Source organism: Coturnix japonica, chromosome 2 (genome assembly GCF_001577835.2).
Source record: "Coturnix japonica isolate 7356 chromosome 2, Coturnix japonica 2.1, whole genome shotgun sequence".
NCBI lineage: Eukaryota > Metazoa > Chordata > Aves > Galliformes > Phasianidae > Coturnix > Coturnix japonica.
In genome coordinates, this window is record NC_029517.1 from 101,504,762 (window position 1) to 101,517,689 (window position 12,928).

The 12,928-nt window shown below is 37.1% G+C and overlaps 1 protein-coding gene across 2 annotated transcripts in view; it reads right to left on the reverse strand.

The window, feature by feature from the left end:
* TOX (thymocyte selection associated high mobility group box) overlaps positions 1-12,928 on the reverse strand; it is a 216,222-nt gene that overhangs the window by 78,380 nt on the left and 124,914 nt on the right. For both annotated transcript variants that reach the window (XM_015855652.1, XM_015855653.2), the window contains exon 3: positions 7,642-7,884. In XM_015855652.1, the coding sequence (XP_015711138.1) occupies positions 7,642-7,884 (243 nt within the window). The remainder of the gene's footprint in view (positions 1-7,641; positions 7,885-12,928) is intronic.

Here is a 12,928-nt window from a genome sequence, read left to right on the forward strand (position 1 = left end):
CTCTGCACTGAGGGCTTCACCTTCCTTTTTGTCCTCACAAAAGCATCTTCACAGTTTCTTGCAGCACGCACTCCTCATTCTAGTTCTATTCCATCTACATGATCACTTAATAATTTATTTTTTGCCAAAGACTGAGTCTTCAGAAACATTTCATTATCTTGCTGCTCTCGACAACTACATGCAATGTTAAAAGCAGCAGATAAAGATGTCCCCCAACAATTCTCTTGCTGAACCCTGAAAATTTGTTGACATTTTCTGAGAGCTAAGATTTTCTATTTGCATACTCTATTATCTGTTTTGTTTGACACATGCAGCTATGATTCTGCTTATGTACTCTAAATCACTCCTGTGAGTATTCACAGTGAGTGTGCAGGTCATATCCAGGCTTTCAAGTATCATATACCAGACATTTTCTGGCCGCTTCACTGCGTTCCTTGTGTCTTAGCCTGCGCCATGCCAGGGGATCTAGTTAATGAACATTTAATACTCGTACAAGGATATTGTTATGCAATTTCATGTAGCAATAAAGTCCTACTTAGAAAATGTGTACTGTTGTGAACGTAGTTTACCAAAGCATTTTCTATAGAGGGTGATTTTCAAAAATAAAATATGTCACATTGTTATTTCTTCTTGAAATTACACCAAATCTGCCTTCTTAACTAGCTTGTGAAATATATGAGCTACACTGAGTTTTCACGGGACTACGCTCACGGTGCTTAAATAACGAACTTCACTGGCAATTATAAAGACGAGGCCTGGAAGTACACTCCTGGAAATGGTTCTGGTCATTTTGTGATCATGTTTTCTGCAGAGATGGCGAATGTTACCTGCTTTATCTTTAATGTAAGTTCTTAGTAGTTACAGACAGAAACAAGTTTTTTCCAGATGCTTTAAGATCAGAAACAAAACAGCTCATGAAAAACACTAACTAGAAAATTCTCACAGCAATTCTAGTTCTAGCTCTGAGGTGGGGTCCACCAGTACCCTGCAACTACAGGATGCTGATTTTCATTGTAGGGGAAAACTGCAAAGTGTTATCAGTTGAGGCGCTATCAGTGACATCGGGTCTACCACAGCATAATGTTCATTGCCCCTAAGGGAGAAGAGGACCCACAGGAAGGTTCTGGTCCCTTGGCTGCAGCTGGAAGTTCATTAGACCAGGCCAGCTACAGCGATCTGTTTAAGAGATGCCCTGTCTTGATTTCAATCCTCAAAAAAACTCACAGCCTTCACAGAGTATTAAATAAATGGCAAACCTCTGTTACTGTTAAAAATGCGTGTTCTGTTTCCAGTCTGATTTTAAACAGCTTTACTTCGTAGATATTGAAAGTTTTCAATATTGAAAAGTATTGAAAGAATTTTTTTTGAAATTCTTTTCTTTCCTTTCTTTCTTTCTTGTCTTTCTTTCTTTCTTGCTTTGTCTTCTCTTTGGCTTTCTCTTTCTTTCTTATCTTTCTTATGCTTTCTTTCTTTCTCTCTTGTCTCTCTTTCTCTCCTTGTCTCTCTTGTTCTTCTTTCTTTCTTTCTCTTTCTTTCTTTCTTTCTTCTCTCTTTCTCTCTTTCTTCTTTCTCTCTTTGCTCTCTTTCTTTCTTTCTTTCTTTCTTTCTTTCTTTCTTTCTTTTCTTTCTTTTCTTTCTTTTTTTTTTTTTTTTTATAGCACAGCAAAAGTCTTCTACTAGCATATATGCAATTTATAAAACCTTGATCAAGTTACATCTTAATCAGCTTCTCTGCATATATTTTCTGTTGCCTTACTGATGACAAAACATACAGCAGACATCAAAAGTAAGGGATGATAAACATGATGTCCCAGAGCCCTGAATGGAATAAATCATCATAATTCCAGAGAAGACAATAAAGACATGCCAACTGACATCAGCTGAAGATTTGGCTGTGTATCCTTACAGTACAAAACATGCACTAACTGTTTCAACCTTTTGTCACATAAAGCTTATTGCAGTGAGATAACTCAGCTTTGTGGGGTTTTGTTTGTTTGTTTTTTACTTTTTTAAAAAGAAAGACATTCTACAAGAATTAAAATGTGGCTTAATAGGAGGAAAAGAATATTTTTACGCAAGGTATTCTATGACCTGAGCTTTATAATTCGGTGGTTCTGATGGCAATAATTCACTGCAGTAAAATTTGGGGTAGCAGCAGGTCTGTGTAGCATAACAGTAAATTTTAATGTAAACTGAAGACCAGAGCCTGGTAATGAGACACAAATGTGAAGTATTCACCAGAGACTAAAAGTATCTTCCACCACTGCCATGCAATACAAGCTAGTAAAAGTATCCAACTGTGATGCAAATCTCAGCGCTCAGGTTAGAAGGGACAAATATTTTGTGTTGTTATGAAAATAATTCATTTTGTTCATCAGCACCGTAAATTTCCATTTGACTCAGTAGTTTGCATTAGCTCCTAAAAATGACAAAAAAATCAACCACATAGGTCAGCCTCAAGACAAGTCATGAAGACTGAATTTAAACTAATATTTATGAAGCTCTTAAATACATCCCAGCTATAACAACAACAATCTCCTGTATTGGATTTCTTAGCAACTGCACTGTGAATAAGAAACACCAGTGTCATTCCACCTGCAACGAGAAATGGAAAAAAAAAAAAAAAGAAAAAAAAAACAAACAGCTGCCTTCTTTTCTTCAATATTACACAGTGGCACATTTTGTTTAAGATGTTATTCTCTCATGGGTGGCATATCTAAAAAATATAGTTCACGAAAATGTATAGTGTAATGGTATAGTGTAATTGTTCAGGTGTTGATGAATTGGAGCATAATGTTAAATAATTATTCATTGGCATTATTCTTCTGTCACAGTGTGGAAAAAAAAAAAAGCTTTTTATTGCTTTTTTTTTTTTTTTAATAGAAGGACATGAGCCTTTGTGACACACATTTTATTTCAAACTAATACTTCTATTATTCCACCATCTGAATAATTATAGCTGATATCACCTACTCTTCAGTGCCCTGGAAGATCTTTAGCTCTAGTCCACTGTTACATATTTTATGCATTACGTGAAATAAAATACCTCAAGATTTTGAAAATATTTATTTTTAAAACAGCAATGGAATTGTCTGTAATCACATTTTCTGCTCTGCTTTGAAAGCAGCATTATTCAATATGCCAGTGGTCTTTTTCATAAGAGCAACATATTAGAAATTCATGCTGCTCTAATATATCTGAATTCAATGATGTACTGCACTCCCTATAGACCTAAAGAAACATTTCTGCTTCAGTTTCATGTGTCCTGCACATTACCTACTGATGTGGTGGTTGTCAAAACAGTTGTACAGGAGGCTTTGAATTCAAAGCATATTTTGACTGTATACTAAAAATGACAATAAACCTAAGTATATACATTATGCTGGCGTTTGTTGCCCGTGCAAGTAAAGCATTTGGGAAATAAATCCCCTGATTTTATTGCCTTTTAACATCTTTTGCACTTTAAAGTTCAAACCCAGGAATTTGAAGCTATCCAAGAAATTGAAGTCTCTTTTATTTCTTTCTTGCAAATTTTCTATAGTACACCATCACAAGTAACATCTTCAAAAAGATCAGAACAGGGATGAACTGAAAGCATTCCAAAAATAGCTTTTCTTTCTGTATCTGAAAACAACAGTGTGATTTTAACCCTGGTTTCTTGAGGAAAAAGGAACCATTTATAGTATATACTAAAGCTGAAATGACAGTAATTTTGTTGATAGAAAGGACACACAGTAAAACTCACTCTATACAACACATCTAGAAGCATATGTCAGATAAATGCCCATTTTCATAAGATGGTGTGTATATACATGCACTTATTTGCAAATGTTGGAAGAGTGTTTCTTGTAGTTCTTTGAATATTTTAGGAAAATTAATGCAGAGAAGTGCTGGCTGGTCAAGGCCTAAGTGAAATTGAACCAAACCTACATTCAATTATAGTACACTGGAAAGGGATTGTTATTCTATCATGTAAAAACAAACATGCCTACAGAATACCAAGATATGTTCATTAAACAGCGATAGCTGTATCTAACCAAATCCAATTAAGAAGCAGGAATATAAGCCATGTCTGTTTGGAAGAAGGACCTTGGAGAGCTGCCACATGTGGACCACCAATGCTGGGGCTGGACTATGCTGCCAAACTCACATCCTTCATTAAATCTGTAAATGTCTCAACCCCCAATAACCAATGCAAATGCAAATATAATGAGCATCTGAATAAATCTGTATGTGTCTGTACAGTATAAATGAGTCTGTGTGTTGCGTATGTATGCATGTGTATGTCACCTAAGTGGAAAAAACTGAATAAATAAATGTAGAAGCCAACATACGAACTGACAGCAGAATGCCGAAAAAGGGAAATGCTAGTGATTTATTTTTTCAAGTACTGGGAGTACAACAGCAACTTCAATCAATCTAAAAACTTCAAAGGAGGTTAATTCCAAATTTAAGTGCCAGACAGTAATTGATAACAGGAAATTTTCATCTCCCAGCATTGTAAAATTTTTTCAGAAAGAATTCCCACAGTGTAAAAAAACTGTAAGAAGCTGATCCATAATAAGAATTCACTAAGCCAGAAGTGGGTTCTTATTGTGTGTGTTTAAGCCCTTCTACAGAGAAGAACGCTCACAGAACTTGGGGGCAAATCCTGCAATCCTCACTCCAAGAGATTTCAGTTGTAGCTTGGAGGGAATGCTGTACACTATGAAACCATAGTGTAAATGAAATGCAACCGTGTACAAAATGCTTTACTACTTTGCTTTTGAGCTCAATGTTCTTCCTTTCTCTCATTTAGCTAGCATTGAGTAACACTTTATCTATAAAAAAAGCAATTGAAATCCATTCATTGATTCTAATGCTGACAAAACATTAGGTATTGTTGTTACAATACCAACAAGGTTTAAAAACTTGTAAAAAGGAAAGATGTTGAAACTAAAAGAATAATCTTCAATCAGATGCACATTGCACTGCAGCTGAATTTGTCCTACTGCAAGTAAAATTTGCTGAAGATGTGAAATTAATTAGGGATAGAGAACTGCTGACAGTTAGAAATTTTTTTTCTAAAAATACTTATTAGTGCCCTGAAAAATGAAGAGAGATGCACAGTTCTAAGTGATGGCTGATATACTAGAAATTATACATAACAAGGCTTTAGGCAGATTGGAGAAACTTATATATTATATTCTATGCAGGGCTTTATAAAAGTGATTTAGGCAAACAGTTGTTAAATGGATCAGAGTTTGATGAGATAGTAAAAGGGAAACTTGGAGATAAGTAATAGCAAGAAAGAAGAGGTATACTGGAGAAGAAAAGATGTAAAGTTTCTGGATTATAAAGAAGAGCTTCAATACTATGTAAAGAATGCTAAATCTACAAAATCCTGTTTTTCTTCATCAATGGAAGGCCAAAAGCACAATGGAACCATTCAATTCACTGAAGAAGGCACTGAATTCACTAAAGAATGAACTTAAATTATCTCTCTCAAGTTAATTCCTCTTGTTACCAAATTCAAATCCGTGGAACCATACTGCAGAACACTATTTGAGCTGTACAGAATTGTGGTGTTAACAACTCACCAGTTGTACTAATGTGAAATGTAGCTTAATCCCCTTGACAGGCAAGACAGCTTGAGCTAAAACTATTGCTAGTTAAGAGGCCCTCTTGCGTGTGAAGGGCAAGCAAGTTAAGGATAACAATGGAGTTAGCCCATGATACGTTAAAGATCGTGCTATATTTATTGAATGAATCCCGAGAAATGACTGCTTAAATTTAATGCATATTTTCCTGAGTTTCTGATTTTTTTAAATTTTTTAATTTTTTTATTTTTTCTGATCTATGCTAAGTCCCAATAGCTAAATTGTCTAGCTATAAGTTATATTATTCAGGTCTTTTTTGCATTTGTCCTAAATGCAATAATTCACTGTGATGTTCTACAAACTCTCAACCCCTTAGTTCAGAGCCTGTTGCAAGAGGTTAATGCGAAACATCAGAGCTTAAAAGAATGCATAGTTTTGAGCCATAATCATGGCTCAGAAGAGGTCAATCCAATGAAATGATTATCTTGCTGGAGTGCCGTGAGTTTCTCTTACTTTCTTGGGTCCATTCATAGTTCTGATCCTGAGCATCTCACAAAGATTTAGCTCCTGTTCTTTGACATATGCTTTGTAGAAATGAAAGTAAAATTAAAAAACATTTCCACAAAGCATATTTAATATTTCTGCATGAAAATCTGTCCTCCTACCCTCACCTTCCACTATTGAACGTAACCCTGGGGTCAGAACCTGACCTCAAAAATGAAGTATGCAACATCCTCGTAAATCAATAATATCTAAGCAACATATAAGAAGCCAAAACTAGTCCACCTGCTGTACAGCTTGATGGACATTCTCAGAGCGAATGCAGAGCTCCTTGCAACCATGTCATCTTTATTTTAATTAAGTTGCAGTGAGGCCCTGTGACAAGGCAGATTTTAATTGCAAACTGTTTTCCTTCCAACTTACAATCTCAGTTCTTTGGTCAACCTGCCTTTCCCCCAGCCCCTGACTCTGAGGCTGTTTGCCTGTGGGGCAAATGGGGAGCTGAGCTCCAGTCTCTTAGCCCTATACCTCCACATGCTGCTCCAATGCTGATTTATTATTTTATTTTAGTCAATACAGTGAAAAGCTAGTGAGGTGGAAGCCTTAAAAGCCTCAGTCCTTAAGCACAGAGCTTCCCAGCTGGGACACAACTCACTAAATCTCTGATTGTCTTCTTGGTGAGAAGCCCAGACAATAGGGCTAGGAAGAGCAGATCCTTAACTTCGCCTGTCTGGATCTGCAGTTCCATTTAGAAGAGTGCCTGGAATCAAGTGAGTCCCACACAACACCAGGCCCCATTCCCTACCAGGGGATTTTATACTTTCTGGTTTAGAATTTGGTGTCAGCATGAAACAATGGCCTTCATAAAAAGGTCTTGTACGGAGCTGGTACGCAGGCAGTATACTAATTATTTGTAGAGCCCACTTGAAAATGTAACATGTAAAGTAGCTCTGCAGTTGTTGCAAGCAATTTAGTATTCAAAGAAGTGATTTATTATATAAAGCTTCCTAAGACTACAACCATAATGACTATCTGACAGATTTTATAAGCAAATTGTCCAGTCACTTAAATTGGATTCTGTCTGGATACGAACTGGAAACTGTAAAAAGGCTATAAGATTTGGCCTAGAATCAGAAATAACATTTGCTGTTTTCCAAACGTGTGGTAAACAAGAAAGGAGATATTACATTTTTTGTACATCTTTCAGTACATGCTAATTAGAATGGAAAGATCCTCATAAGAGAAAAAACATAGAACAACAGCCATCTGGATCCAAATCTTGCTCCAATAAAGTCAAAACCCTGGGCCTGCTTTTGTCATTACTTAAACCTGCATAATGTAGGGCTAATACTGCTCCAGACAGTGGGTATCATCCTGGCTTTGAGGAATTCACCTGTAAAATCCCCACTGCCTCAAGTAGGAGGAGCATTTCACAGTATGATGTAAAACTGAGCGTCAGGTCAGCTTGCTCTATGACCTGTGTGGAAGCTACCCCTGATTCTTTATGTACACATTTTCACAACTTAAAGTAGTAGAAAAGGGAAAGAATGAAAATGCTTACCACAGAGAGTGAATTGGAAAGCAGCGTCCCATCTTGGCCAAGCATGTTGGAAACTGTAATTTCAGGTAAATCCATGTTTTGTGGGTGGAATGGAAGTAGGCCATTATGGTTCATTGGATGACACAGAGAGTGATACCCAGACTCTATTTCATTCAAGTGTACCAGTGAATGGTCAGGCAATGACGGAGGAGTGATGGGAGGTATGTTAAAATCTTCACTTTCAAGACTTGGGCCAGGAAAAGACTGAAAAACAAATACAGAAATTGCAATGAAAATCACATGAATACCAAACAATAATAATAACCAAAATTACACAAAACAAACATTAAGAGTCCAAACCGCACACTGCTAATCAGGAACTTCAACTTTACAGAGAGAATATTTTAAACACCCACAAATTATAACAGTGGAGTTTCACTATTATGTATGGAAAAAAATTACCTCTAAGGCATAAGACTCTCTGATACTTTCACAGCTTCCACTAGAAAGAGACTTTTTCTTTTTTTTTAAAGAAGTTGAATTCAAGCAGATTTCAAGGGTCGTATTAAAATTTTCTAAGAGTGATCATACAGCTGAATATCTTTTTCATGGGGATTGTGGTAAAGGGAATGCAATTTATAAAATTAACATTGGCTCAAAATGGTTCACTGGACTCCCTGACACTCAGATCATGAACTATCCAGTAAGAAAGAAAAATACTGCTTTTAGTCTTAGAACAGAACAAGGCATTTGTTCTGCCACAAAGAAAAAAAAATATAGAAACAGTACACACTTTGTATGAATTTTCTTGATATTTATAAAAATACATTTACAATGTCTCAAAAAATACAGACTTTTCTTAATCTATAATGTCAAACATACATACATTTTGTCAGCCATATAAATTAGTTTTTCCATAAATCAGCTGTTTGGTTGTCCACTGCCATTAAGTCATAGAATTGCTCAGGCTGGAAAAGACCTTAAAGATTATCAAGTCCAACCACAACCTAACCATGCAAACCCTCACTCTAACAGCCCTTTGCTAAATCATGCCCCTGAGCACCACATCCAAACGGTTTTTAAATACATCCAGGGATGGTGACTCAACCACCTCCCTGGGGAGCCTATTCCACTGCTTAACAACTAAAGAAGTTTTATTTTAACAAGTAAAGAAGTTTTTCCTGATATCCAGACTAAACTTACTCTGGTGCAATTTGAGGCCATTTCCCCTCATCCTGCCACCTGTCACCAGTGAGAAGAGACCAACCCCACTCTTGTTGTAATGGCCTTTCAGATATTGGAACAATAAAGTCGTCCCTCAGCCTCCTCTTCCCCAGACTAAATAGCTCCTTCAGTCACTCCTCTTAAGGCACATTTTCCAAGCCCTCCACAAGCATTGTTGCCCTTCTTTGGAACTGCTCCAGCACCTCAATGCCCTTTCTGTACTGAGGTACCCAAAACTGAACACAGTACTCGAGGTGAGGCCTCACCAATGCAGAGTACAGGGGCAGGATGACTTCCTTAGTTCTGTTTACCATACCATTCCTGATACAAGCCAGGATGCCATTGCCCTTCTTGGCCACCTGGGCACACTGCTAGCTCATATTCAGCTGATTGTCCATCAGCACACCACAGTCCCTTTCCATCAGGCAGCTTTCCAGCCACTCCTCCCCAAGCCTGTAGGGTTGCATGAGGTTGTTGTGACCAAAATGCAGGACCCGACACTTGGCCCTATTGAGACTCACACAGTTTGCCTCTGCCCATTGATCCAGTCTATCCAGGTCTGTAGTGCCTTTCTCCCCTCTGACAGACCAACACTCCCTCCCAACTTGGTCACATCTGCAAACTTACTGAGAATATATTCAATCCCCTCATCAAGATCATTAATAAAGTTAAATAAATAAATGTTAAAGAGAAGAGGCCCTAATACCAAACCCTGGGGGACACCAGGGGATACTGGCCGCCAACTGGTTATCCAACTGATATTGATCCAAGGAAAAGCCACAGGCAAAGTCAGAGCAATGCACCAACAAGACTAATTGATATTATTTATCTACATTCTTCATGGAGCAGGTAGGCTCACTTGGGGAATAGGGGTAGCTATGCTTTGATTTCTTAAAGGGAAAAGGTGAGCAGCATTAGATGCATGATCCAAATGAAGAGTTAAAGACATTAGTTACAGTGGTTCAGTCACTTTGAACCTCCTTTTAGAAAATGTCAGTCTTTGTACACGCCACAGCCACAGTCCTGAGATTTATAGCACAGAGAAGCTAGCTCCATTGCTTTTGCTCCTCTTCTAAAACATAGCACTGCTGTAGATTCTGCCTTTCTTTAATCTGGAAGTGCAAGGACTTAAATACATTCCGCAGCTGCAAAGTACCTTCAAGAAAGATGAAAATGAGGCAATAGTTTCAAGGAACAACTATTAGAAGACAATGTTTTCCCAAATACAAATTTGGTGTACGAATTCATACAGAAGGACAAGGGAAGGATTAATGCCCAATTATCAACAAAGAGGTTTTCATTAGTTATCATAGTAATACTGTCTTCCCCAATGTCTATGGTTACTCTTTTACATCCATGTATGAGCATGGATATAAAAACTTTAGCAATCAACAGTAAAGAGTGTTTCGTATAACAAAGAAGTTAGTCCAGAGCACATTGCCCTGCTTTGGGTTGCCTTGGCTGTTTCCCAAAAAGGTTTTCACTTCTGTTACTGATTATCTTAGTACAAAATAAAACAGAGATGCTAAACTGCAAAGACAAAAGTGAAACTCCAGAGAGTGAAAACAACAGGACAGGGTTTGGCAGTGATATCATTACCCTTACTTGTGAGGAGTTTGGTTCTGTCGATGTTTTATAGCTGCATTTCTCAGAAGTTTTCTACCTCCCTGCCCATTTACTCTTCCTTATGGGTGAGCTGGTGTGAGACTTTGTGCATTTCTAAGAGGTATTTGCCCCTGCTTTAGAAACTGCCAGCAGAGACTTCACCAAGGGAGGAAATATATACAGTAAAAATATAACCTCACAACATGGAGAGAGGTTTACCTATGGTAAAGAAAATATGTCATGTTTGCTCAACCATAACAAATCAGCTGTGCCAAACCATGTAAAGTATTATGGACTCTATATACACCAACTATTTGCTGACTACTTTTACACAAGACAGATAATGAAGAAGAAAGGTCTCAAAGTGTCCAACTCAAGAAGAACAAAACATCAAGGAACAGAAATGAAGAGACAACACCCATAAAGGTGTTCTGGACCAGAGCTATCACACACATATACAAAAAGATTTGGCTGCCATAATACTAGTGAGTTTAAATCCATGTACCCTACATTTACCACGAGTGATTTATGAGCTGTGGAAATCAGACATTCTGAGTTCAGTGCTGTCTTCTCCATTACCCCAAAGGACTGATAGCCTCTCCCCTGACTTTTCAAGTTATAAAGAAGTGTTAATCTAAGATTTGATTTCTCTCTCTCTCATGCTATCCTACAGTGAAAATACCTTGTGCTTCATCTTTGCTGAATCAAATGTTCCTGCTCAACATCTTCCAGAAGAGGAAGATCTACTGTGAAAGGAAATATTCCTTAACAAAACATAAGTAGCCTGGATGTGCCTACACATCTAATATTGTGGGTGTTCAGCAAAACAGCTATTTTATTTGTGCACCTTTCTTGCCTGGAAGAATGGACAGTCCAGCTTTTGCTGTAATTAGACTTTGATTTGCTGTTTCAATTGTCTTTAATTAGTAACACTTAAAAAATGGTGGAAGCAATTGCACTTCATTTACGACATTAACTTCATTTAGGGAAAAGGTAGCAAAATACTAGTGCCATAAAATTACACAATTCAAATTGTGTCATGTGTAACTGTATATATCATGTGGACTAAACATTTTAAATACAAGGTTTCTCTTGGGCTATTAAAAAAAAAAAAGTTATTGCTTGAGAACTGGTTATACTGTACTTGTTCTCACATCAGCATTGATTATACTTGAGGAGGCTTCTGAAAGTCGTAGGAGTAGTGTAGGCAATAGTAACATGTCAAAACAACATATAATTTGTATGGCGTATGTACTACTAACTGTAGTAAATATAATCCTATCATACTATGGTAATGACTGGAAAAAAAACCAAAAAACCAGATATAGAGCACAAGTGCTTCCTATACACATACTTCTAATTATTTTTCCTTTTAATTTTATTCAATAAAAAAACACAAACTATTTGTCAATTTCAAACAAACTAGGCAGAATATAAGTACAACTCATATGCATCAGTAATAATTGTGGCCCACAGAATTAGCTTTTCCTAGAGCACGGGGAGAAGGATTACAGTCTTTCTACACTTCCCTCCAGGTTTCTTGCTTTCAAGGTTAGCATTAGCATCAGCACAATTTTCTGCACTTAGAAAGATACAGAACAGCTCCATTTCATTCTAGTGGTCACAAAAGTACCAGCAAACTTTCCTTTTCACTTTTGAATCAAAAAGAGTAGCTTTATTTACTTTACCACAGAGCTGCCAGGAACTTTGCCAGTGGTTGTGCTTTCATACCATGACTGTGGTAGTGGTTTTTCTCAGCTCTTCAGTTTAGAGGAACTTCCTAGCTCTTTATTACATTATAGAGAGGAAGTCCTCTGCACAGTAACACCATCAACCCCACTGCAAAGCATTGAAGGAATACACAGCTTTAATTTTATTTCATACTAAAGAAGATTTTCACTACATCTGAATTTATTACAAGTAGATTTCAGTGTATTTCAGATGGGAGCTACACAGTGCATTCTTCAGAACTAAACATCCTTTAATTAGGGCTATTTAGTGAATTGAAAATATCAGCAAACCATCTGAATCAGTGATGCCTTCACAAACCTAAAGGACAAATTTCTGTGGTTTTGGTTAAATACCTGTGACATTTCTGCATCTAATGATGGAAACGTCATAAAACAAGTGCTCTTTGTGATAACCATCCTGAGATGAAGAGACCTAAATACCTACACCACTTTAGCCTATAATTTTATGAGATAAGCTTGCCACAATAAAATGATATGAATGCTTAACCCTGAGTCACCATCCTACCAAAGTCCAAGCTTTTGCTCCTGAATAATGACCTTCTTGGTCTGCTTCAATTTATCTTTTATGCCACTTAGCCTTGCTAAATCCAGCAACAAGACAGAGAAGAGGATCAAAACTGAGGATATAGACTCATCTCAAAAGCTATGCATTCTGTAACACTAATACCACCAACAAAATCTTGCATTTATATTTTTTAGAAAGCTAGATAGTCATTATCAGGATAATA